Genomic DNA, 24,933 nt, shown 5'->3' with positions numbered 1-24,933 from the left:
CGCCAGCTGTTGCACTGTACCACTGTACTCCTCAAAGTACTGTGTACATTCATGTGTTTTCTGTGTGGTTTTTCATGTATTATTTGTGTGAAAAGTATTATAAACCTATTACAGGACAGTACTACATAGCTGATTGTGTGAGTTGGGTATGTGCGTGTGTGTGTGCGCGTGTACGCGCGCTCACCAGACAATGCTAGGGGTCAAGAATCCGCCTGCCAATGCAGGAGACATAAGGGATGCAGTTTCCATCCTGGGTCAGGAAGATCCCCTGGGAAGTGGGCTTGGCAACTCACTCCAGTATTCTTGCCTGGAGAATCCTGAGGACAGAGGAGCCTGGAGAGTTACAGTCCATAGGGTTGCAAAGCTGGACACAAGTGAAGCGCCTTAGCATGCATGCACACATTATTATTCCTGATTGCATTAGTTGCATACCTAGGCTAACTCTGTTGGACTTAATTGGACTTAACGAATGTGCTCTTGAAACAGAACTCATTCCTACATAAGGGACTTACTGTAACTGATAATCGAGTAACTAAAAGGTTTGAGTTCTGTGAGCTGCTCTAGAAAAACAATGTTTTTGCTCTAGCAAATTAATCAAACCCAAGGAGGGGGTCATCGGAAGCTCCAACCTAGAGCTGCTGGGTCAGAAGCACAGGTGACCACATGACCAGCGTCTGATGTAGAGGGGGAGGCAGTCTCGGAGGACCAAGCTGTTAACCTGTGGGATCTGATGCTGTTTGGTGGTGGACAGTGACAGAAATGAGTTACTTACTTGGGGAACTTGATAACACATGCTATGCGACAGACAGCATCTATATTATGGCATTCTAAGGATATAACTAAATATATCCTGCTTTGCTTAGTGCACCACAGAACTATGGAGCCAAAATAAATGTTAGACTCATAAACTATCATACCTATAAAATCTAGATTAACAAGACTACCTTAACCCCCTGGTTAATGTTGCTTTGCTAAAACTGAAGCGCTCTTTGAACCGCGACTGCCCACTGCTTCCCCATGAGCCTGGCGGCCTCTTTGACCACAGGCACTGCGATGAGTCACGTATTCCACCTTAGCTCCTCTATTCTAGCCCCGATAAAACAGTCACTTGCACAGCAATCACGCTGTTAATTCCCCTTCACTGACAGCGAACACATCACTGACATATCCAGTCCTGCATTTGTCTCATTAGCCCCTGACGATTACAGCCCTAACCCCTGGCGCCAATGTGACCACAAACACAAACACGGGCTTCAGAGAAAACACGTGTGGCCAGATAAGCCAAAATGAGTTGATGCTGTTAAAAAAAAAAAAAAAAAAAAACTTTATAAATAGTGAAAATTTAAAAAAGGGAATGAAAAATAACTACGGCATTGATATGGGGCCTGGGAGACCATATTAGAAGTTCTGAGAACTTTTTGTAGGCAGAATGCAAAGTTTCAAGAATAGTTTTTAAGCAGAAGGATGTCATGATCAGGTTCAAGGTTCTAACGAATCACTCGGTGTGGAGAATGGATTGAGGATGGATGGATGGAGAGACATGAGAAAGGAAGTCAGGGAATGAGGGCAGAGGATAAGGAGAGGGGGAGCAGAGGGGAAAGCCAGAGGTCCCCAGAGGAGGGAGGGGATGGCTGGGGTCCTGGTCTGGGTGCTTGGTGACAGGGAGGTGGGGGAATGAATTGGGAGTGTCCAGGGAGTTTCCCAGCCAGTGTGATGACCTGGACGCTAGTAACACAGCTGGGCATCTTTGTCAATCATCACTGAACTGTACATATGAGATCGGTACAACTGACTGAAGGTAATCTGACCTTCATGTTGGGGGCGGGGTGACTCACAGACCCAAGACCAATGTCCTGATCTCCAGCTTGAGACCTTGCTAAGAACAAGAAGCATGATAGGAGGGACACCGATTTTCTGGGAGAAAATTAGAGTGAACTGAGGAGGGGTCACCCTTGAGATGCCCAAAAGAGACCTTCGTGACGATGCCCTGGGGGCAGTGGACACATGGGTGGGACACAGAGAAGCTGGCAGGGGAGCCCTGAAGTCTGGGGAGGCAGGGAGATGCACAGAAGGAAAGGCAGGCTGGCAGAAGCTGAGGAAGATGAGCCAAGAGAACAAGGAAGAGTCCAGAATGGTGGAGGAGCTTGGAGGAGGGCGGGGCAGTGTGTGGAAGCGGCTGCGGAGCCAAAGACGATCTTTTATCTTTTCTTATTTCAAAAATAAAGAAAATAAGTAAGTGTGTTAGTCGCTCAGTCATGTCTGACTCTTTGCAAACACATGGACTGTAGCCCGCCAGGCTCCTCCGTCCATGGGATTCCCCAGGCAAGAATACTGGAGTGGGTTGCCATTCCCTTCTCTCCAGGGGATCTTCCTGACCCAGGGATAGAGCCCTGGTCTCCTGCATTGCAGGCAGATTATTTACCGTCTGAGTGCCCAGGCAAAAAAGTTCAAGTATCCTGTAAAAGATACTAGAAATTGTTGGGTAATAAAGCCAATGGCCCAGTAGAAAAGGAGAGATCCAAGAACCGGGGGCAGGGAGGCTCAAAGGTGGAGAAGTCCCCAGGAAATCAGGGAGGAGGGATCAAAACACACCTGAAGGAAGGCGACTCTGCTGTGAACAGGGCTCTTTATCCACCCGCAGTCTCCCCTCCAGCGCACATGTCGGCCAACTGAGGCCTCCAGATCTGCCCTTCTATTTTTATAAATAAAGTTTTATTGGAACACAGCCTGGCATTTCACACGCGCTCTGTCTGCAAGCACTTCCGCACTCTAAGGGCAGAGTAGAGTAGTGGTAACAGAAATGATCAGGCTCACTGAGCCAAAAATAGGTCCTCTTTAGAGAAAATATGACCCTCTAGAGTCTATCTCTAGATGTTGAAGCTGAAACTCCAATACTTTGGCCACTTGATGCGAAGAGCTGACTCATTTGAAAAGACCCTGATGCTGGGAAAGATTGAGGGCAGGAGAAGGGGACGATAGAGGATGAGACGGTTGGATGGCATCACCGACTCAGTGGACATGGGTTTGGGTGGACTCCGGCAGTTGGTGATGGACAGGGAGGCCTGGCGTGCTGCAGTTCATGAGGTCGCAAAGAGTCGGACACGACTGAACGACTGAACTGCGAGGCTACCTCTGCGGACACCTGACAACCATTCTCCATCCCATGAATCAAATTGTCCTGATTCGTGTGATTTTCTCAGAGCACACATGGATCACTCCACTGCTGACTAAGACAACTTTGGACACTTCTCTACTGCCTAGAAGATACAGTCGGCAGGTCTTAGCAAGCAGGACAAAGCCCTTAAGGTGTGACCCTGCAGCAGGAAGTAGGACTCTGCTCTGAAACTAACACAAGGAGAAAACAGTTCCCAGTCTCCTTGGCAAGCCACTCCACAGCTCCCAGCCTCAGCTTCCCCACAACGTCTTATCTTTCTCAATGAACAGCCGTGCACCGTCTTTGCCTTTCCAACCAAGCCTGGTTCCTACATGTCCTTATTAGTAAATCCCACACTTTACAGGCATGCTTTCCATTTGCTGATCCTTGTTCTTCCAGGGCCTCCCTGGTGGCTCAGCTGGTAAAGCATCTGCCTGCAACGTGGGAGACCTGGGTTCGATCCCTGGGTTGGGAAGATTCCCTGGAGAAGGGAAAGGCTACCCACTCCAGTATTCTGGCCTGGAGAATTCCATGGACTGTACAGTCCAAGGGGTCGCAAAGAGTCAGACACAACTGAGCTACTTGCACTTGTTCTTCCAATTTTTTCAAATGCTTCTGGACCCTTCCCCCGCTCTGCGCCTGCTGTGTTCCCACAGACTCTTGGGCTCATAGCCACACAGCCCTTCCTCTGTGATATATTTTCTCAGTTCCTTCTTGAGCATCTACCGTCATCTTCCCTGAGCAACCACGTACACGTTTCTCAGACAGCACTGGCAGGCTGTACTGAAATTACATGTTTACGTCAGTTTCTTCCCATTAGAGCAGAAGTTTGTAAAGGGCAGTGGTTGGGTACTTTTGTTTTTTTTAATCCTAAAAGTCTAACAAGGTAACCTTCCATATGATATGAGCTCAAGGCATGCCCCATGCCTTATTCTGGTTAGTGACTTTTTAATCCAGGATGCAAGCTTTGTTCACTATTCCAATTCAAAGATTTCTAAATATACCACTAGAATTAAAAAAAAAAAAAAGACTGAGAACCCAAGTATTATTCCCAAATATAAAAGACATGTTGTTGTTGTGTAGTCGCTAAGTTGTGTCTGGCTCTTTTGCAGCCCCATGGTCTGTAGCAGGTCAGGCTCCTCTGTCCATGGGATTTTCCAGGCAAGAACACTGGAGTGGGCTGCCATTTCCTTCTCCGGGGGTTATTTCTGACTCAGGGATCGAACCCACATCTCCTGCATTATAGATTTCTTCTTCTGTTAAGAAGAAATCACTACTATTTTGAAAAAAAAAAAAAAAAAAACTTTTCGCAAAGCAAGCAGAGGTCCTAAAGCAACAGCTGCTCCGCCCATCAATCCTTTGATTGACGGATGTTGGATGCTGACCCCTCTATCAGGCACTGTCCTGGGCGCTGGGTTGCACAGATGAATTAACCACAGGACTTGACATTAAAAGGTCACATATCCAGAAAAGACCATAAAAGACTAAACAGACTAAACTCTGCTTGCCCCAAACTGAAGTTAACCTGAAATGTACTAGACAAACCAAGATCAAATGCAGACCCTGTTAGATTAAAAAGCTCATGGAGATTTAAGTACATATTTTAGAAATTATAATAGTGTAAGCATTGGCTTAAATGTACATAATCAAGTAAAATAAAACTAGAGCTTAAGGGAGGTTCAGTTCAGTTTAGTCGCTCAGTCATGTCCGCCTCTTTGCAACCCCATGAACTGCAGCACGCCAGGCCTCCCTGTCCATCACCAACTCCCAAAGCCCACCCAAACCCATGTCCATTGAGTCAGTGATGCCATCCAACCATCTTATCCTCTGTCGTCCCCTTCTGCTCCTGCCCTCAATCTTCCCCAGCATCAAGGTCTTTTCCAATGAGTCAGCTCTTTGCATTAAGGGAGGTAAACTCTTGAAAGTGAAACAAACAATAAAGGCCTGGACTAGAATCCTGGAGACTGGAAGTAACAGAGGCCCATAAAGTGAGAGAAAAAATGATCTATGAGGTCCCTGCCTAAAACCAAATAGGCTTATTTTCTTAGTTTCCTAGGTAATTAGCCTGAAAGTTTTCAAAGTAGTACATGTTGTAGCCACCAGGGGGCAGATCATGCCCGAGGAAATCTAAATGGGCTACTGTGCCCTACAGTTTTTATTTTTATACTCAATTTTCTCTTAATTCCCACAGCCCCAAGTCCCATTTAAAAAAAAAAAAAAAAATCCTGCTGGAGTGGTCTATTAAAAACCAAAACACATTTTAATGAGAAATCTATTCTTAAAAATGCCGTTTCCTGATTTAATTTAAATACTCTTCACATCAGAATTACACAATGAGAGCTTTCTGTTTGGGGTCCCCTCTCCCTCCCGGCTACCCCCGACTTTATTTTTAAATACCACAGTCTTTGGCAGGAACATGCTAACCCCTTTCCGCTTTTATTACACATACATATATATGCACAATGATCTCATTTGATTTTTCACTTTCTTCCCTAACTGCTCTGTCTAGCAAGTGATATATGAGTCATGCCCTCACTTTTTCCACTGTAAGTAATAAACACAGGCAATTATCAATGGCAAATATTTAGGTACCTAAGTGTGGAAACCAGCTTGATCTTCTTTAACTCTCTGTTAACCTTATCAAATTATATTCTGCTAATCTTATTATATTCTGTATGCTGAAACAGTGATCTTAAATTCTAACTTCTAAACTTCACTTTCAACTTTCGTGAAACCATATCAAAGAGCCCACAAACACTGCTTCAATCAGAAGGCAAGTCAATTCACTGGGAAAGTGACTCTTAAACGCTCTGTGTTTATACCAAGTGTTAGATTCATTTTTTATTAACTGCAAGTTACAAGGATTCATATTTACTTAACTGGATTAATGGACAGTCCCTCTACCCAAGTTGTTTCCACAACCTGGTGAGTGAGCATCCTTAAGGTAAGAAAAGAGAATATATCTGCCCAGGTGTTTCCCTTTCCTTAAAGAAAGTAACTGATGGAGGAAGCAGGGAGAGAAAAGATGAAGGAGAAATGCATTGTTCTATCCTCCACATTCACATAATTCTGATTTATCGCAAATGAAGGATCCATGAACAAGAGTAACGGGTAAACCACTGCCAAGAAGAACAACACAGTCCCCTACATGGCACTTGCAGAGCATCTGCGTCAAAGGGCTGCTGGAAGGTTTCAATGAGCTGGTGCATGGAAAGTTCTTGGCACAGTGTTCAAACCCTTTGGAAATGTTGGTCATTATCTATCACCCATCTTCCATCAGATACCATGTGGGACAATGTGCCTGCGTGAGCTCAGCTGTATCAGACTCCTCGCGATGCCACGGACCCATCGGGCTCCTCTGTCCATGGAATTGTCCAGGCAAGAATACTGGAGTGGGTTGCCATTTCCTCCTCCAGGGGATCCTCCCGACCCAGGGACTGAATCCATGTCTCCAGCATCTCCTGCACTGGCAGGCAGATTCTTTGCCACTGAGCCACCTAGGAAGCTGGGACGGTGGGTGACAGTGTGAGGACCTCCCAAATGGCCTCCTTTCTCTCTCCTGGAGTTTCAAGGAGGATTCTCCTCTGGTACATCTGCTCCTGACTCCCTCCCCAAAAGAGCAGGGGTGGTTTCCTGGACAGGTGAACTGTGTGGGCGGAAGGGCTGGTCAGCTCCTCACCATCTGAGGACTGGTTTCGACAGTGATCAACCCTTACCAGGGGGTCTGTCTGTCTGCAATTTGGGGCTGGGAGTCTAAAGCTGATACATGGCTCTCCGCCTGTCTCCCGAGCCTCACTTCCACTGGATCAGAAATCAGGGAGTGGGGTCCTGATATGATGTCCTCTTTAATTCCAAACACCTTTTTTTCTCCCCTAGAAATAATTATTTTGCCACAAGTTGGGAAAGAAGATCTTGACCTCTGTTTTTGATGGCTTTCCAGTCCCATCAGCAGTTTTAGTGATTCAGTCGGGTCTTAGCAACAGCTGAGCTCCATGAATGAGTGCCTGGACGAAGTGCTTGGATATTCCAGGGCACTCAGCATGTCTGCTCTGGATCTCATCCAGCAGTGTTCTGATCACCACTAAGACACATGTGAGTGTGAGTGTGTGTGAGTGTGAGTGTGAGAGAGTGAGAGAGAGAGAGAGAGAGTGTGTGAGTGTGTCTGTGTGTGTGTGTGTGTGTGTGTAGTGTTCAGTCACTCATTCGTGTCTCACTCTTTGCAGTACTATGGACTGTAGCCTGCCAGGCTCCTCTGTCCACGGGATTCTCCAGGCAAGAATACTGGAGCAGGCAGCCATTTCCTTCTCTAGAACATGATCCCAATATAAATAATATAAGCCAACAGGGTGTCACTAGAAATTAGGTGATAAGGGCAATTTGAATTATTATTCAATAAAAATTATGTATCTTCAAAGTAATACACTATGATTTTTTTAGGTAGTTCCTAGTAATAAGTGTTTTGAGAGTGAGGCATCTGGTAGTTTATTTTAATAAATGAGTAAAACTTGGCTAAAATAGATGGCAAGACCCTTTTCTCACCTCTCCCCAAAATTAACAGAAATCATTATGCCTTTCTATCATTCCCTCAACATATAACAAAGTAAGTCCCTCTTCTGTGGCTAATACAAAGCTCAACTTTAGGAACATCCAATTATTAAATTCCTTAAAAATCCTTAAATTTGGGAGATTCTAGGGTAATGTGATACTGGCAAAAACCAAAACCTTGTTCAAACAAGCAAGCATTATAATGAGCACTCTAGAATACAGAAAACATTTTAAATTTGGAAGTACTAGGCAATGCTTCCGTAAGTCAACAGAAGGACGATGCCTGGTCATTGGAACAAACCAAAGAATAACTAAGGTAAATAAAATAAAGACCCGAAATGGAGAAATCACACTGAGGACAAGAGCCAGCAAACACGGTACATCTTGCTTTTTTATCAAGTCCTCAGTTTCTTTCCGAAGCTGTAGTCGTTGGGCTATTCAAAACGGAGAACTCCGTCTGGGAAATCTGGGGGTTGACGTGCTCGGAGGCGGGCTCTGTGTTTGGGGGCCGGCTGGTTACCTGATGAGCACGCACTGGTTGTCATGGCGCTTCCACAGGCAGCGGTAGCACTCGTTGGCGATGGCGAAGACGTGGGGGGGCAGCTCACCCAGGTGGCACCTGCTGTAGCGATGCACGGCGTCCCTCGAGTACAGGCCCGCGATGGTCTTGTAGGGGTTCACGGAGGCGATGATGGAGCCGATGTAGGTCTGCGGGGACAGGGGGAGAGGAGACAGGAACTTGGGTTACAGGTGGCACTTGGGGAGGAGAAGGGGGCACCTGGGCATGGGATCTCACCCCCACCCGCCCTGGGGTGGAGACCGAAGCAGCTCAAGGAGGCTCCACACTAAGAGGGGAAGAGATGACGTCTCTCACTGGGGCCACTGTCTGAGCCTAAACAGAATCCACCGAGTGCATGTTAAAGGGACCAGGGACTCCTGAGCCCCCACTCACACACTTTTCTCTGTACTTCTGGGGACAAGTCTTGTGCAAAGGAATGAAGCCATTTCAAAGAGGGCTGCAAGTAAACAAGAGAAAGACAATGGGGACACATCAAAGCCCAGATCCCTAATTCTCCGGGGACCTCCTGACCCCATCAGGTGGCTGTTAGGAAAGGTGGGATTAAAGCAATAAGAGAAGGCAGGGGCAGGGGGGACAGGGAGGGTGACTGCTTAGTGGGCTTCTATTCAGGATGGTGAGAAAGTTCTGGAGGTAGATAGTGGTTATGGTTGCACAACACAGCAATGGTATTTAGTGCACTGCACTGCACGCTTAAAAAGAGTCAAAAAGCTAACTTTTATGCTACAAATCTTTGACTTAAGAAGTAACAAGAACATTTTACTTGTGGAAACACTCGCTATTCTTCCAGTAATCTCAAATACCTCCTGAAATGCCATGTAACTTACCTGGAAAAATAGCTGACTGGCAATCTTCCCTTTTCTGGAACCAAATCCAGGCCAGAAATTAAGCAAAATCTTCAGAACAGCAAAACAGAGGCTACAGAGTTATCAAAGCATCATGCTTCATGCCTCCTCCACGTGGACACAGACTAACTCATCTGTCCTTCTTTAAGAAAGGCTAACGAAGCTGGGTTGCTGGTTCCCAGGCTCAGACACAAGTGGAACAGCAGATGAGAAGGGCAGGCGCTAAGGTCCTGCAGGCTCCACCACTCACCTGCCTGCTTCCACGGTCTGTTCATGGAGCCCTGGGCTTGACAGCGTGCTATGGGCTCTGTCCCCTCCTCCAATTCATGTACCGAAGCCCTGACTCCCAGCACCCCTGAATGCAACTCTATCTGTAGACAGGACCTTTTAAAGATGATTAAATTAAAATGAGGCTGTTCAGGTGGGCCCTAAACTTGTCGTTGCATGTGCTAAGTCACTTTAGTGATGTCTGACTCTGTGTGACCCTGTGGACTACAGCTCGCCGGGCACTTCTGTCCATGGGATTCTCCAGGCAAGAATACTGGAGTGGGTTGTCACACCCTCCTCCAGTTATATTCCACACTCAGGGATCGAACCCACATCTTCATCTCCTCCATTGGTTGTTTAGTTGCTCAGTTGTGTCCAACTCTTTGCGACCCGCAGAGTTGGACTGCAGCCCGCCGGGCCTCCCTGTCTATCACCAACTCCTGGAACTTCCTCAAACTCATGTCCATAGAGTCAGTGATGCCATCCAACCATCTCATCCTCTGTCATCCCCTTCTTCTCCTGCCCTCAATCTTTCCCAGCATCAGGGTCTTTCCCAAGGAGTCAGTTCTTCGCATCAGGTGGCCAAAGGATTGGAGCTTCAGCTTCAGCACCAGTCCTTCCAATGAATATTCAGGATTGATCTCCTTTAGGATTGACTGGTTTGATCTCCTTGCAGTCCAAGGGACTCTCAAGAGTCTTCACCAACACCACAGTTCAAAAGCATCAATTCTTCGGTGCTCAGCTTTCTGTATGATGCAACTCTCACATCCATACATGACTACTGGAAAACCAGAGCTTTGACTAGACGGACCTTTGTTGGAAAGTAATGTCTCTGCTTTTTAATACGCTGTCTAGGTTGGTCATAGCTTTTCTTCCAAGGAGCAAGCGTCTTTTAATTTATGGCTGCAGTCCCCATCTGCAGTGATTCTGGAGTCCAAAAAAATAAAGTCTGCCACTGTTTCCACCGTTTCCCCATCTATTTGCCATGAAGTGATAGACGCAGAAGCAATGGAAACAGTGAGAGACTTTATTTTTTGGGCTCCCAAATCACTGCAGTCACCACCTGCAGCCTGCATTGGGAGTCAGGTTCTTTACCACTAGGGCCACCTGGGATGCCTCAACTTGTCATTGTATGAAGAGAAAACCTGGATACACAAAGAAACACAGGGGATGTGTATGCACAGATAGACCACGTGAGGACCCAGCAAGAAGGTGGCCATTTGCAAGCCAAGGCAGGAGCCCCCAGGAGAAACCAACCCTACTGATACCCTGACCTCAAACGCTGAGCTTCCAGAACTGTGAGAAAATAACTGTCCTGTTGTTTCAGCCAGCCAGTCCGTGGTCCTTTGTTATGGCAGTCAGAACAGACTAATATAGAGGGCCTGAGACTTTGAAAGCACTCCCAGTATTCCTAGGAGATTCACGGTATTATTGCACCTATTTTTCAGATGAGCAAATTCAGGTACAGTGATAAAATTTTGCATTTGGTCATACAGTCAGTAAGGGGCAGAGGTGAGATGTGAATGCAGGCCACCTAAAACCCAGAGCCTTCTCTTCACATTCGCCGGCAGGGGGTGGTAACACAGCAGAGTTCAAGAAAAGCAAGAAACACAGACAGAAAGCTCAAACATCCTGAGTGCATCTGTACCATATTATAGCAATATGTAATCATCTATATTTACAGAGACTTCCAGGAACATCAAGCAAAATATCCTGTGTCCCGTGTAACTGCTTTCAAATGTAAGATGGTCGAGAGCATGCTTTGGAAACATTTTAAACCAAAACAAGGTTGAAAAGGTCAAAGAGTTATTACTGTATGCACCAACAGTTCCGCTCCTAGGTATGTACCCCCACAGAATTAAAAACAGGTACTCCCAACAAAAATACAGCAGCATCATACACAAGAACCTAAAGGGAGAAACAACCCAATGTCCACCATCAGATAGATGGGTAAACAAGATGCAGAGCAACCATACTGCAGAATGTTATTCAGCCGTGCTAAGGAAGTACTGATACAGGCTACCATGGAGATGAACCTTGAAAACATGACGCTAGGTGACAGAAGTCAGACCAACACTGGAGGTAGTTACCATGGGCAGAAGGGAGGGTGGAGGCAGGAAGGACTGAGAGCTGACTGCTTTGCAGGCACAGGGCTTCCAGTGGGGTGATGAGAACATTTTGGTGCTGGTTGTACAACACTGGATGTACTAAATTAAATGCCACTGAATTTACCTTCAAGTGGTTAGCTTTCTGTTACATAAATTTCGCTTCCATTAAAAAACAATGAAAAGATGCAGAGCTTTCAGGAGTGAATTTTCAGGTCTTCGGAAACCTGCACTCTCTAGAGGGCCCCCGTTTCCCCATCAGAGCATCAGGCGAAGGATGTGGCCGGAAAGAAGAGTGCATGCAGCCTTTTCCCCTGGGGAAGGAAAGTGCCCTACTTCTACAGGCGAGCAGAGAATCACGTGGTCCCCTGGGGGATGCCAGATACCTTCCATCAATGCCTGGACCACAGGTGCTGGCAGCTTATTTTATTACAATTGCAGAGATGAGGGAGGCAGGCAGGTAGGTGATGCTTGAGGCTCTGGAGTCTGTCTGGCTCCTTCCTCTTGTAGGTCTAAAATGTCAAGCTTGTTTCTACCCTTTGGTAGCTGTCTGCATTATTATTTTTATTCAGTGAAATACCAAGACTTCATTTTCTGTGAATGAATGTTCACAGAATATTTAGAATGTTTCCCCCTCCCCACTTTGGCAGAACGCAAGACAATCAGTGAAGACACTCTTTATACAGATAGGTAGGCATGCTGCCAATCCCCTGTCTCAGCTCCAAGTAAAAGAGAAAAGCAGAGTCAGGGCATCAGTTTGATTATTAAATGAATATTAGAAAAGTAACCCATCATTAACATATCTGAAAAGAGAATAATATGCCCAAATTGTGAAAATTTTGGCACTCCTGTTCATATCCAGGAGATACAGGTTCAGTCCCTTGGTCAGGAAGATCCCCTGGAGAAGGAAATGGCAACCCACTCCAGTATTCTTGCCTGGGAAATCCCATGGACAGAGGAGCCTGGTGGGGTACAGTCCACGGGGTCACAAAGAGCCAGATATAACTGAGCATGCACTGCCTGCCTGCCTCCCGTTCATAGCATAATGGCAAGGTGGTTATAAAATTCTGAGATGAGTTTTTTAAGTATTGATTTATACATGAAAAAACATCATAAGCTTTTAATACAAGCTTTCTTTTGAAAGTGATGACTTTGGTCAAAACCTCATAGGCGTGCTCCCCTTTCCCAGTTGGGGAGCCAGTCCCCTAGAATCACTTAAGAAAAAGAATCTGCCTTCCAATGCAGGGGTCAGGGGTTCAATCCCTGGTCAGAGAACTAAGATTCCCCCTGCTGCAGAGCAACTGAGTCCACATGCCACAACTAGAGAATCCATGTACCACATGGAAAAATTCTGTGTGCCACGACTGAGACCTGACACGGCCTAAATAAATAAGTAAAATTAAAAACAAACAAAAAAAAAGAAGTCACTTATCCTGACACAGCTGACGTGGATTCTGTATGGGGGCAGGAGACCCACAGGACATTAAGTTTGTTAGTAAAGGTGAAGACAGAACATCCAGAACATCTGATGCCTCGTTTTGTTTCTGAGTAATTCATGGCACTTGCCCAGTGAAGCAGTGTTAAGGTCTTTCAGAAAGATAATGAGGTCCATGGTGTGGCCGTTACAGACAACACACCCGTGCCTCCCACCCAACCCCCAGAGACTCTAGGGGCAGGAAGCGGGGCTCTCCGAACAGCAGGTGGTCAGCACTAAGGCAGCCCCTAGGATGGAAGGATCATGCCAGTGGTGGTTATGCCCATGACCCACTAACATTACCTTACCTTCCCCAGTTGAGCCTGGTCCCCAACACGCAGTTAGAGCTGGTCCGTGAGCTCACGCCCAGCTAGTGTCTCTGGCTCAAAAATCATTCCAACACGTCTGAAGACTGTCCTACTCTTGAATACTTTGTCTTATAGATTTTGTGGATGCCAATAAATTCAACCAATGGACTCCCCTGTGCCAGCAGTGGGGGAGAGAAAACCAGTCTAAATTTGATTGAGCCCAAATTCAATCATCTGAATCTCTCCCCACTTTCAAAAAAAAGAAAAGGAAAGCATATGTGAAATGTGTGTTCGGCTGGTATGGAGAAAGAACTCAGTTCCTCACTGCTGTTTTTTAAGACTGTGGGAAACCATGCCTCGTGTAAAGTTCAAAATGCCTCTTACTGTAAGCACGTCCACTTAGTTCCAAAGGTAGGCTAAGGCTTTTATAACATGAGAGCACACGTTTTACAGTTTCACCTCCTCACTAATGACCTGAGTCATTTCTCAACAGGCCTGACACCAGATTTCAAATGACAATTAGGTCTACGTGTTTGCAAAACACCTTGACTGACGTTTCAGAACCGCGGGGCACAGAGCACAACTGACCTACGCAAACACGCTTCGACATAACCTTGACCTACAGGCAGCCCAGAGGCCATGGTTCAGAGGAACAGAGCTGCGTCTGCTGACAGAGGATGGAAGAGAGCCAGCGAGCAAGGGCAGGACCCTGGATCCTAATCGGGGGGTGCTTTCCCACAGGTCTGCGGTGACTCCCCCGTTCCCCACTTAGCCACACGCATATAGGACGGGAATCGTCCCACTCTCCAGCTTCACAGTCCGTAGCCACTGTCTCCACGTGCTGGCCACACCCCACTTTCAATTAACTCTACAATCAAACCCCTCTTTCTCCATCCACACCACCCTGACCACACTTGCTCAATAACCCCTAGAGTCTCCTTCCTCATCATTTCCCACTCAAGTCTTGTGTGTTCAATCCTAGCTGTACCCTTGACAAATGAACACCTGCAGACAGACACTCCCCTGCATAAAACTCCTTCATAGCTCCCACAGTCTTCAGGGTCAACCCACAGAATATTTGAGAAAAGAGTCTGAGCACCTCCAGAAAGGTGACTGAACACCCACATCCTAACCAATTTTTCTCCTAACAGTTACAGAAGTGGGGGCAGCTTCAGTTACTTTCTCATTTTCATTGTTTGCATCCATACTGGTGCCAAATGATACTTTTGGGCCCTCCCTCCCCCCAGCAAAGGAAGGTGTAAATCAACATGGCAATCAAAGTCAGAGTTCCTAATGGTTTCTTCACATTAGATGAAGTGGTTGAGGTCCATCAGCAAAAATAAGTACAGCCAGGGGCACCTTTATCTTTTCTCCCACTACCTTGAACATACCACCTTGCATGGATTATTTTGTCACCAAAACAAAGGCTGCATGGATAAGAGATTTGTTGGATTATAGGAAAGTTTGACATGGGAGTAAACATGGAGACTGAGGAGTGGAGTGGGGAAGAGAACAGCCTAGTTGTTAGTTAAGTATCAAGGGATGCAAAAGATGCAATGTGGTAAGCAGTCACAAGAGCGGTGAGAAAACATGTGTTCCATGCTTGTGCCATGGACCACTCTCTTGCTGTTCAGTCGCGAAGTCGTGTCTAACTCTTTGCTACAGTCGTAGCGCACCAGACTCCTCTGTCCATGGGATTTCCCAGGCAAGAATACTGGAGTGGGTTGTCAATTCCTTCTCCAGGGGATCTTCTTGAACCAGGGATTGGAACTGCATCTCCTGCATTGACAGTTGGATCCTTTACCACTGAGCCAGCTGGGAAGCCCAATAACAAACATCATAGCTGTGCTTATTTGTATTTTTGTGTTTATTAGTGAGTTATAGTCATTAAATGCTAGTCTGAATTTGAATGCTGGTTCCACTGGTTCAAGTTACTTAAATTCTTGGTGCTTCAGTTTCCTCAATGGTAAAGCAAGGATAACAACATTAGTAGCTGGTAGAATTAAATGGATTGACACCTATGAATTTAAAAACCTACTACAGTGAAAGCTGAATGCCTCAGTGAAGAGCCTGTGTTTCCACGCTCACTCTATAAAAAGGCAATTGCTGTCATTGCTCCAAAAACGGTCATGAACGCCGTGCACTTTGGGACTCAGGGTACATGCAGCTCTCAAACACCAGGTGGGGCCATGTGCTGCTTCCCTCACACCAGATTCCGAATTTCATGAGAATAAATCGCCTGGTCATTTTAACGGCTTTTCCGAAATAGAAAGTATATTCTATTTTGGAGCACATAAAATTTTTTTTCTAGTCAGAGGAGTTCCACATAACTCACTGAAAAAATACATTTCCTTGCCCATTTTAATAATCGGGAACAGCTGCAGTGCCTATTGCTATAAAACGCTGCGAGAGACTCCCTTCATTGCTTTAAGACATAGCCTACCAATTCAAGGTTTCAAAAGGCTTAAGTACAGCAGAGTAGAGACATCATGACAAAGGCCCATCTAGTCAAAGCTATGGTTTCTCCAGTAGTCATATACGGATGTGAGAGCTGGACCATAAAGAAGGCTGAGCACTGAAGAAATGATGCTTTCAAACTGTGGTGCTGGAGAAAACTCTTAGAGAGTCCCTTGGACAGCAAGAAGATCAAACCAATCAATCCTAAAGGAAAGCAACCCTGAATAGTCATTAGAAGGACTGATGCTGAAGGTGAAGGTCCAATCCCTTGGCCACCTGATGCAAAGAGCCGACTCACTGGAAAAGATCCTGATGCTGGGGAAGATTGAGGGCAAAAGCAGAAGGGAGTGACAGAGGATGAGATGGCTGGATGGCATCATCCACTCAATGGACATGAGTTTGAGCAAACTCCAGGAGATAGTGAAAACCAGGGAAGCCTGTGTGCTGCACTCCATGGGGTCACAAAGAGTCAAACATGACTTAGCGACCGAACAACAACCACAACAACAAAGGTTGTAATACCTAGTATCTTGTCCCCCGCCCAAAAAAAAAAGAGAATAAAAGAACACTAAAAGTGACCCAGTAGCCTCAGATACATTCTGCTGGTAGATATGGAGCATCCGTGTTACTGTTGGAAAGTCATTTTTACAACACAGGAAGAAGTGATAGAGACAGCAAGGTGTGGTCAGGTCAGAAGACCCCAAGTCCTCATCATGGACCTACCTTCCCTGGTTCACAGCTTAACCCCTCCAGGGCCCAGATTCCAATCAATAACAACACACCCTCTGTTACTCCACCCAATTATCATGTGAAAGTGTTACATAAATCACAGGTGTGTATTACTGTTTTCATTCATGAAAATAAAGCTACAATGGCATTTCAGCACATGGTCCTGAAAAGCTGGATGTAGATCAAGTAACCTCAAATGCACCAGGGAAACTGGTTCAAGTCACTGCCATGTCTTCCCTACAGGGAAGGTCCTTGTTAAGAAGTGGGGACCACTATCCAGATTTATTTTCCACCCACCCTTCTCTGGGGCTTCCCTGGTAGCTCAGCTGGTAAAGAATCCTCCAGCAGTGCAGGAGACCCCAGTTTGATTCCTGGGAAGATCCCCCTGGAGGAGGGTACGGCAACCCACTCCAGAACCCTTGCCTGGAGAATCCCCATGGACAGAAGAGCCTGGCGGGCTACAGTCCATGGCATTGACTCACTTCTCTAAATCTCTTTCTGGAGCGCAGCTCTGGTTTGAAGTTGTTGATCTGTGTATGCAAGAGTCTGCTGGGCATCTGCACCTGGCTGCCCTCAGCTTGGCTTCCTGCAAAACACCTACTTCTCTATGCACAGCCACATCTTCACAAATGGCACCACGGTCTACCCAAGGGGATAAACCAGAAATCCAGGAGTCATCCTATAGCAATACAGCGTGCTGCCCCCAAACCCAGCCAAACACCGAGATTCTACCTCTTAGTAAATATCATACTCTAGCTCCCCGAGGACTTGCTTTGAACCCCAGCATTTCCCATCTGGTTTGCTGGTCACCTCTCCTCCTAGACCGGATATACCTGCTGCACTCATCCATCACCCACAGTCAGAGTGAGCGTTCCCAGAACTCACCTTTGACGTTGTCCCCTGCCAGCCTTCATGAAGTCAAGGTCACTAGCACACAGGGCCCTTCCTCGCCTGCTCCTGACCACCTCGCCAGTTGGGTGCACAAAGCCTCCACTGCAGGTTCTTGCTTCTCCTGCAGGTCGACAAATCACGCTATTCCAAGTCTTTGTTGATCTTCTGCCAGGGAAGAGCCACCCTCCCTCTTGGCTGAATTCCCCTAGGAATGTTTCAAAACTCCGCACTAGTGCCCCAGCTGGGATCCTTTTCTGGCCCCTCGGCTCTTCTTGCGATGCCCATTCTTTGTGTTCCCAGCACTTTTATCACAGTCATTGTCGCCCCGAGCCACTGTCAAAGGTATGATGTGTCTGCTTTCATCAACAAGCTGGGAGGTCCTGGAGGGGCGCTGTCTTTTGTTCATTCATTATTTTAAGGAACGGTTACCACGGTGAAGAGGAATTTTGAATCCTTGGAGCCACAGCATAGCCTGGCACACAGGCAGGGCTGAGTCAACGTAGAGACATTGGAGGCACCTGGATTCATTACCAATGTACCAATAAGTTCCCTTTTTAACTGAGTTCTCATGCTCCACACCCACCTTCTTCCCTAACAAAACTGCTTGCCATCCTCATCCAATTAAACAATTCAAACTGTTAAGCATTCAACTTCATTGAAAACTGGATCACAACCAGTAACTCAAGATATATGACTAAAGTCAAATTCTTACATTTAGAAGTGACATTTCCACTTAATTTGAGTGTGTTTCTGACTCATATTCCTCCCTCGTTGAAAGCAATCTGACCCAAGAGAGGCCAGAAAGGGGAGAAAAATGAACAAAAACAAAGCTTCTAATTGCCACCGCCATGTGCCGATGTAGAAATGGCAACTCAAGAGGATAAATGTTTGGTCAAGTTTAAAAATACACAGAGTCAGACAGATGGTTACAATCATCTTCTGGCAACACCAGTCTTGATTTCATGTGAAGAACAAAAACCCTACAAACCACACTGTATTCAGCTGTTCCTGGTATGAGACAAATGCCAAGCCTGCTGGCCATCCAGTCTTCAGGCCATCCCTGAGAGGCACGCTGTTACTTGACACTGGGTTTGGAAACGGGTGGGAAATAACCCCCAAAAGTCTCCTTTGGGAAGACTGAATGAACCAAGGAAATGAATCGCAGGTTGAGATCCGCACGCCCGTAACACTGAACCCTGCAGCTTGGCTGGCCTGACGTGGACACTGCGGGCAGCCCAGGTGAACTCACTTGTAATTCACATGGCTTCAACAGGCAGCTGCCTGCCAGCACCTTTTACAGGTCTGGAAGTTAATTTGGGAACAACAAACTCATTTTCACATTCGGTCTGCACGGCCACCTTACCAGAGGAGGGTTTTATTTTTGAAACACCTAAAAATACACGAGCTGTGAAGCATCTTCTGTGCTTTCACAGCGTTTATCTTTAGACACAGCTCCACGTCTTAAAACGGACTCATCTGACTCTCAGCTCTGCCGTTTGTTCGGCAAGACCAACAAACGAACCCACGAGGTGGGTGGAACAGAGTGGGGCTTCCTCTGGAGCCATCCTCAAGCCCATAATTGCAGCCGAGCTCTGATGCGGTTTCCAGCCCACTCCTTAGACAGGAGGCTCCCACAGGCAACTGACCCAGAGCACGACAAACCCCGTGATGGAGACAACGTGTTTCTCTTCTGTTGGGCAGAAAACAAAACTGCCACACCACAGAGCTGGCCAGGCCATCCCTTCACTCTGGACACAGAGCTGACAGTCAGTGCAACAGAGACCTCATCTGTTTTGGTCCAGTGGGTTCTTAGATGCTGGGTACAGAATGTGAAATGATCCAGGCTCCAGAGAATACAATGCAACAGGCATCCAAAACCCAGCTCATCTCTCCCACGTTCCTCTCCTGGAAGAACTGTCAGAACTGTTCTTGGGGACATCAGGGCATCATTACAGCCAGCCCTGCCTCCCTCACCCCCTCCCCCTTGGGTATCACATGCAATTTTCTCTTGCTCACTCCCATCTCTGCTGCACTTGTTCAGTCGCTCAGTCGTGTCCGACTCTGTGACCTCCATAGACTGCAGCACGACAAGCTTCCCTATCCTTCACTATCTCCTGGGGTTTTCTCAAAATCATGTCCATTGACTCGGTGATGCCATCCAACCATCTCATCCTCTGTCATCCCCTTCTCCTCCCACCTTCAATCTTTCCCAGCATCAGGGTCTTTTCCAGTGAGTCAGCTCTTTATATCAGGTTGTGGTCCAAAACCCTCATATCTACCCGCTTTGAGATATTGCAACACTCTCCCACCCAACCTACCCTCTGTAGACTGTATCACATCACTTCCCTATCAACCCTTCTAAACTTTTTTCAAGGAAACTGCCTCTTCAAACGGAGAAGGCAATGGCACCCCACTCCAGTACTCTTGCCTGGAAAATCCCACAGACAGAGGAGCCTGATAGGCTGCAGTCCATGGGATCGCTAAGAGTCGGACACAACTGAGTGACTGAGCAACTTCACTTTTTACTTTCATGCATTGGAGAAGGAAATGGCAACCCACTCCAGTGTTCTTGCCTGGAGAATCCCAGGGACCGGGGAGCCTGGTGGGCTGCCATCTATGGGGTCGTACAGAGTTGGACACGACTGAAGCGATTTAGCAGCAGCAGCCTCTTCAAAAGCCTTTAGCAAGGACAATATAGTCTCTTTACCACCAAGCCCAAACACTGCTGCCTAGCTTTAAGTAAGGCAGGGTATCTCAGCATGACTGACATCTTAGGCCAGATAACTCTTTGTAGGGGGGCTGTCCTCTACATCTGGGCATGTTTAGTAGATCCCTGGCTTCTACCAACAATTAACAGATACCAGGATACCAGCAGCATCCTCTGCCCTCGCTATGGCAACTGGAAATGCCTCCAGGTACTGCCAAAAGTCCCCTAAGACCCACACATCTGGTCCAGAACCACTCCTTTTAAAGGTGTCCTGACCCCCACCTATGCATTCCACTAACTATCGGATGTTCCCCAAACATCAGGTTCCATAAACAAAGGAACCTTCTCCCAGTTTAGCAAAGCCATCACACCAATACACTCTCATCTCTCCACCTTCAAAAAAGGCATCTCTCTAGCCTTTTCTTCGAATCAACTCTCAGCCCTCCTTTGCAGTATCATTGCTGCCGCCCTTCTCCAAGAGAAGCCAGCTCTCCTCCTCACCCATCAACTTGTTCCCTCCCCCCACCTCTTCTCGCTCTGTACAACACACGCCCCTCCTCTCCGAGTCTTTAGGGGCTTACAGGTGTGGGGACGTGTCCACATCAGGCCTCATCAGTGGCGGGAAAAGACACTTCTTCCCAGGGTGGGACTCAGGGGACCCTCTCCAAGGTGCCGGGAAACACAGAGACAAGAGGTTTGGGGTGAAAGTCTGGGGCAGGATCACAGATCGGGAGCTGCTGTGATAAGCAGAGTTCTCATCTGGGAAGTCGCCAGAGGATGGGAAAGCTGACTAAGTGGAGCATTAAGTGAGAGAACCTGAAGTTCTAGGGAGGGAATCCTGTATTGGGGCAGGAGGCAAGGGTTTGGGCCAGGCAACTGTGGGAAGAACAGAGCTGCTCTAACCCGGGTTATTATTGTTGTTTTTGTTTACTCACTAAATTGTGTCTGACTCTTCTGCGACCCCATGGACTGTAGCCCATCAGACTCCTCTGTCCCTGGGATTCTCCAGACAAGAATACTGGAGTTGGGTTGCCATTTCCTTCTCCAGGGGATCTTCCCCACCCAGGGATCAAACCCGAATCTCCTGCATTAGCAGGCAGATTCTTTACCACTGAGCCACCTGGAAAGCCCTCTAACCCAGGGGTCAGAGCCAAACTGGACCAGTGGCAAGGCTGGAGTCACAGAGACCAACAGACCCCAAGGTCTGCAAAGTCTCTGTGGCCGGAAGGAGCAGCCCCAAGTTCCAAGTGGGAACTTTCCAAATAATGACCCATGGTATTAGATGAGTAAGATGGGGAGAGAGGTACTGATACAAAGGTTAGCAAGGTTCTTAAAGCTTTCACTGGCCATTCTATTGTGAAACAGCCCCATCAAGTACGAGGGTTATGACACGTGGCCTTTTATTTGTTGAGTCTAAAAATTATTTTTTAATATTGATAAGTAAAAGTGAAAAATCAAGAGAAATTTGGCAAAAAGATGAATATAAAAATTGTAAAATGAAGTTTAGATCTTCACGGAACAGTCTTAAAGGGTCAGAAAACCATTCATGTTATTTTGTGCTAAGTCGCTTTAGTCTTTTCTGACTCTTTGTGATCCTATGGATCATAGCCAGCCAGGCTCCTCTGTCCAAGGGATTCTCCAGGCAAAAATACTGGAGTGGGTTACCATGCCCTCCTCTGGGGATTTTCCCGACCCAGGGATCAAACCCGTGTCTCTTATGTCTCCTACAATGGCAGGCTACCTGGGAAGAAAACCACACAAAAGCCTGAAAGCTTAGAATGTTCAGATCACCAAAGAAATAAGGATACTATCAGATGACACCTGACCTTTAAAATTTTTTAAACTGACATAAAAAACTTAAATGGTTAATATAGAGCCCAAAGGGAGGTGAGTAGAGAAAAGTGGACTCAACTTTGATTTGTCTACTGAGTGCTCTACGCCTTCATAGTTCTCCACCCACATATGAATTGTTATTTAATCACTAAGTCATGTCCAACTCTTTTGTGACCCCATGGACTATCAAGGACCCCATGGACCCCAAGGACTCCAAGCTTGCCAGGCTTCTCTGTCCATAGGATTCTCCAGGCAAGAATACTGCAGAGAGTTGCCATTTCCTTCTCCAGGGGATCTTCTCAATCCAGTCGGATCAAACCCATGTCTCTTGCCTCTCCTGAACTGGCAGAAGAAATTCTTGATCACTGAGCCACCTGGGAAGTCCACCCACATCTGAACAGAGGATGCTAAAAGCTAGAAGAAATATTTTATTGAAGTCTTATAATGCTCTCAGTCGATAAGAGTAGCCCTCCATGTCCTGGCTATTATAAACAGTGCTACAATGAACATTGGGGTACATGTGTCTCTTTCAATTCTGGTTTCCTCAGTATGTATGCCCAGCAGTGGGATTGCTGGATCATAAGGCAGTTCTATTTCCAGTTTTTTAAGGAATCTCCACACTGTTGTCCATAGTGGCTGTACTAGTTTGCATTCCCACCAACAGTGTAAGAGGGTTCCCTTTTCTCCACACCCTCTCCAGCATTTATTGCTTGTAGACTTTTGGATCGCAGCCATTCTGACTGGCGTGAAATGGTACCTCACAGTGGTTTTGATTTGCATTTCTCTGATAATGAGTGCTGTTGAGCATCTTTTCATGTGTTTGTTAGCCATCTGTATGTCTTCTTTGGAGTCTATTTAGTTCTTTGGCCCATTTTTTGATTGGGTCATTTATCTTTCTGGAATTGAGCTGTAGGAGTTGCTTGTATATTTTTGAGATTAGTTGTTTGTCAGTTGCTTCATTTGCTATTATTTTCTCCCATTCTGAAGGCTGTCTTTTCATCAGCAGATGAATGGATAAGAAAGCTATGGTACATATACACAATGGAGTATTATTCAGCCATTAAAAAGAATACATTTGAATCAGTTCTAATGAGGTGGATGAAACTGGAGCCTATTATACAGAGTGAAGTAAGCCAGAAAGAAAAACACCAATACAGTATACTAACGCATATATATGGAATTTAGAAAGATGGTAACAATAACCCTGTATATGAGACAGCAAAAGAGACACTGATATATAGAACAGTCTTTTGGACTCTGTGGGAGAGGGAGAGGGTGGGATGATTTGGGAGAATGGCATTGAAATATGTATAATATCATATATGAAATGAGTCGCCAGTCCAGATTCGATGCACGATACTGGATGCTTGGGGCTGGTGCACTGGGACGACCCGGAGAGATGGTATGGGGAGGGAGGAGGGTTCAGGATGGGGAACACATGTATGCCTGTGGCGGATTCATTTCAATATATGGCAGAACCAATACAATATTGTAAAGTTTAAAAATAAAATAAAATAAAATAAGTAGCCCTCAAGGAGAAGAGAAGTTAATGGTCCTTCTTAGCACAAACAACAGACCCCTCTACCTGGAGATGAGTCTGCTTACCAGCAACCTGTGGTGCCCAAAACAGAAAGCCAACAAATGATGCAGAGTGGTGGGGGAGACACACACAGGTTCCTTCTCAATGACAGGACTCGAAGCAGGGCACCTGTGGCAGGCAGAGCAATGCACCGCTCCCTGCCCCACCAAGTAGTCGTAGTGGTGGTAATCGCTCAGTCGAGTCTGACTCTGTGTGACCCCGTGGACTGTAGCCCGCCAGGCTCCTCTGTCCATAGGATTTTCCAGGAAGAATACTGGAGTGGATTGCCATTTCCTCCTCCAGGGGATCTTCCCAACCCAGGGATCGAACCCACATCTCTTACATCTCCTGCACTGGCAGGCAGGTTCTTTACCAATAGCACCACCTAGGAAGCCCTTGGGAAGATCCCCTGGAGAAGGAAAAGGCTACCCAGTCCAGTATTCTGGCCTGGAGAATTCCATGGACTGTATAGTTCATGGGGTCGAAAAGAGTCAGACACGACTGAGCCCCACCAAGATGTTCACCTAATTCCCAGAACCTGTGACTTAAGCGATGTTGCACATAAGAGACTCAAGATATGATTAAGGTTGTAAGCTCTGAGACTGGGAATTAACCCAGGTGAGCCCTATCTAATTACATGAATTTTAAAACCTGAGAACCTCTCTTGGCTCTGGTCAGAGATCAGATGAAAGGAGGAAGAGATTTGAAGCATGAGAAAGACTAGGTCCAGGGTTGCTGTCTTTGAACGTGAAGGAAGGAGGCATCTACCAGCCGGGAATCAGCAGCCAGCCAGCAAGAAAATGAGGACCTCAGTCCTACAACCACAAGAAACTGACCTCTCCCAACACTGGGGAAGAATAAGAAACAAATTCTTCCCTAGAGGCTCCAGAAAGAAGCCTAGCATGCCCACACCTGGAGTTTAGTCTGGTAAGACCCTTTGAAACAAACCTACAAAACTTAAAAAAAAAAAAAAAAAATCATAGCTATGGTAATTTGTCACGCCAGCAAAAGAACACTAACACAGCACCTCTGTTACAAGTCAAGCCATTTTTCCCTCTTTTAAAACATGGGCAAGCATCGCTTTAGGGCTGAGATAAAGGTGGAAAGCTGTGCTTTTCTGATAGGTGGTGGTTTTGTCTCCTTGCGGCAGCGTCTGACAGGTACCAGCATCCAGTGAAAACAGCTTCAGTAATGGACATCAAGATGGCTGCTTTATATACAATAATACAATTACCTAGGTTATAAAAGGAAGGCATATAGGGTATAAGTAACTGACCTGAGCTGTAAATTGTACAAAAATCCTGTGTTTTTTCCTCAAAGGGGAGAGAAAAGATCTTCATTCCAGGAAAAAAGAAAAAATCAAGATCCTATTCATATGGCTTATTCAGGTTTACAATATCATCATGGTGGAGGGGAGCTTTAAAAGCTCTGTCCTTTAATCTTCTTCAGCAGTTCTCCCCTT

At 46.4% G+C, this 24,933-nt stretch overlaps 1 protein-coding gene across 6 annotated transcripts in view; it reads right to left on the bottom strand.

Annotated features, from left to right (window-relative positions):
- MYO10 (myosin X) overlaps positions 1-24,933 on the bottom strand; it is a 258,499-nt gene that overhangs the window by 116,910 nt on the left and 116,656 nt on the right. For all 6 annotated transcript variants that reach the window (XM_055554772.1, XM_055554774.1, XM_055554773.1 and 3 more), the window contains one exon: positions 8,220-8,407. In XM_055554772.1, coding sequence (XP_055410747.1) covers positions 8,220-8,407 — 188 coding nt within the window. The remainder of the gene's footprint in view (positions 1-8,219; positions 8,408-24,933) is intronic.

This window comes from Bubalus kerabau, chromosome 18 (assembly GCF_029407905.1).
Source record: "Bubalus kerabau isolate K-KA32 ecotype Philippines breed swamp buffalo chromosome 18, PCC_UOA_SB_1v2, whole genome shotgun sequence".
Lineage (NCBI taxonomy): Eukaryota > Metazoa > Chordata > Mammalia > Artiodactyla > Bovidae > Bubalus > Bubalus kerabau.
Note: the sequence above shows the minus strand (reverse complement) of the source record. Positions and strands in the feature narration are given on the sequence as shown.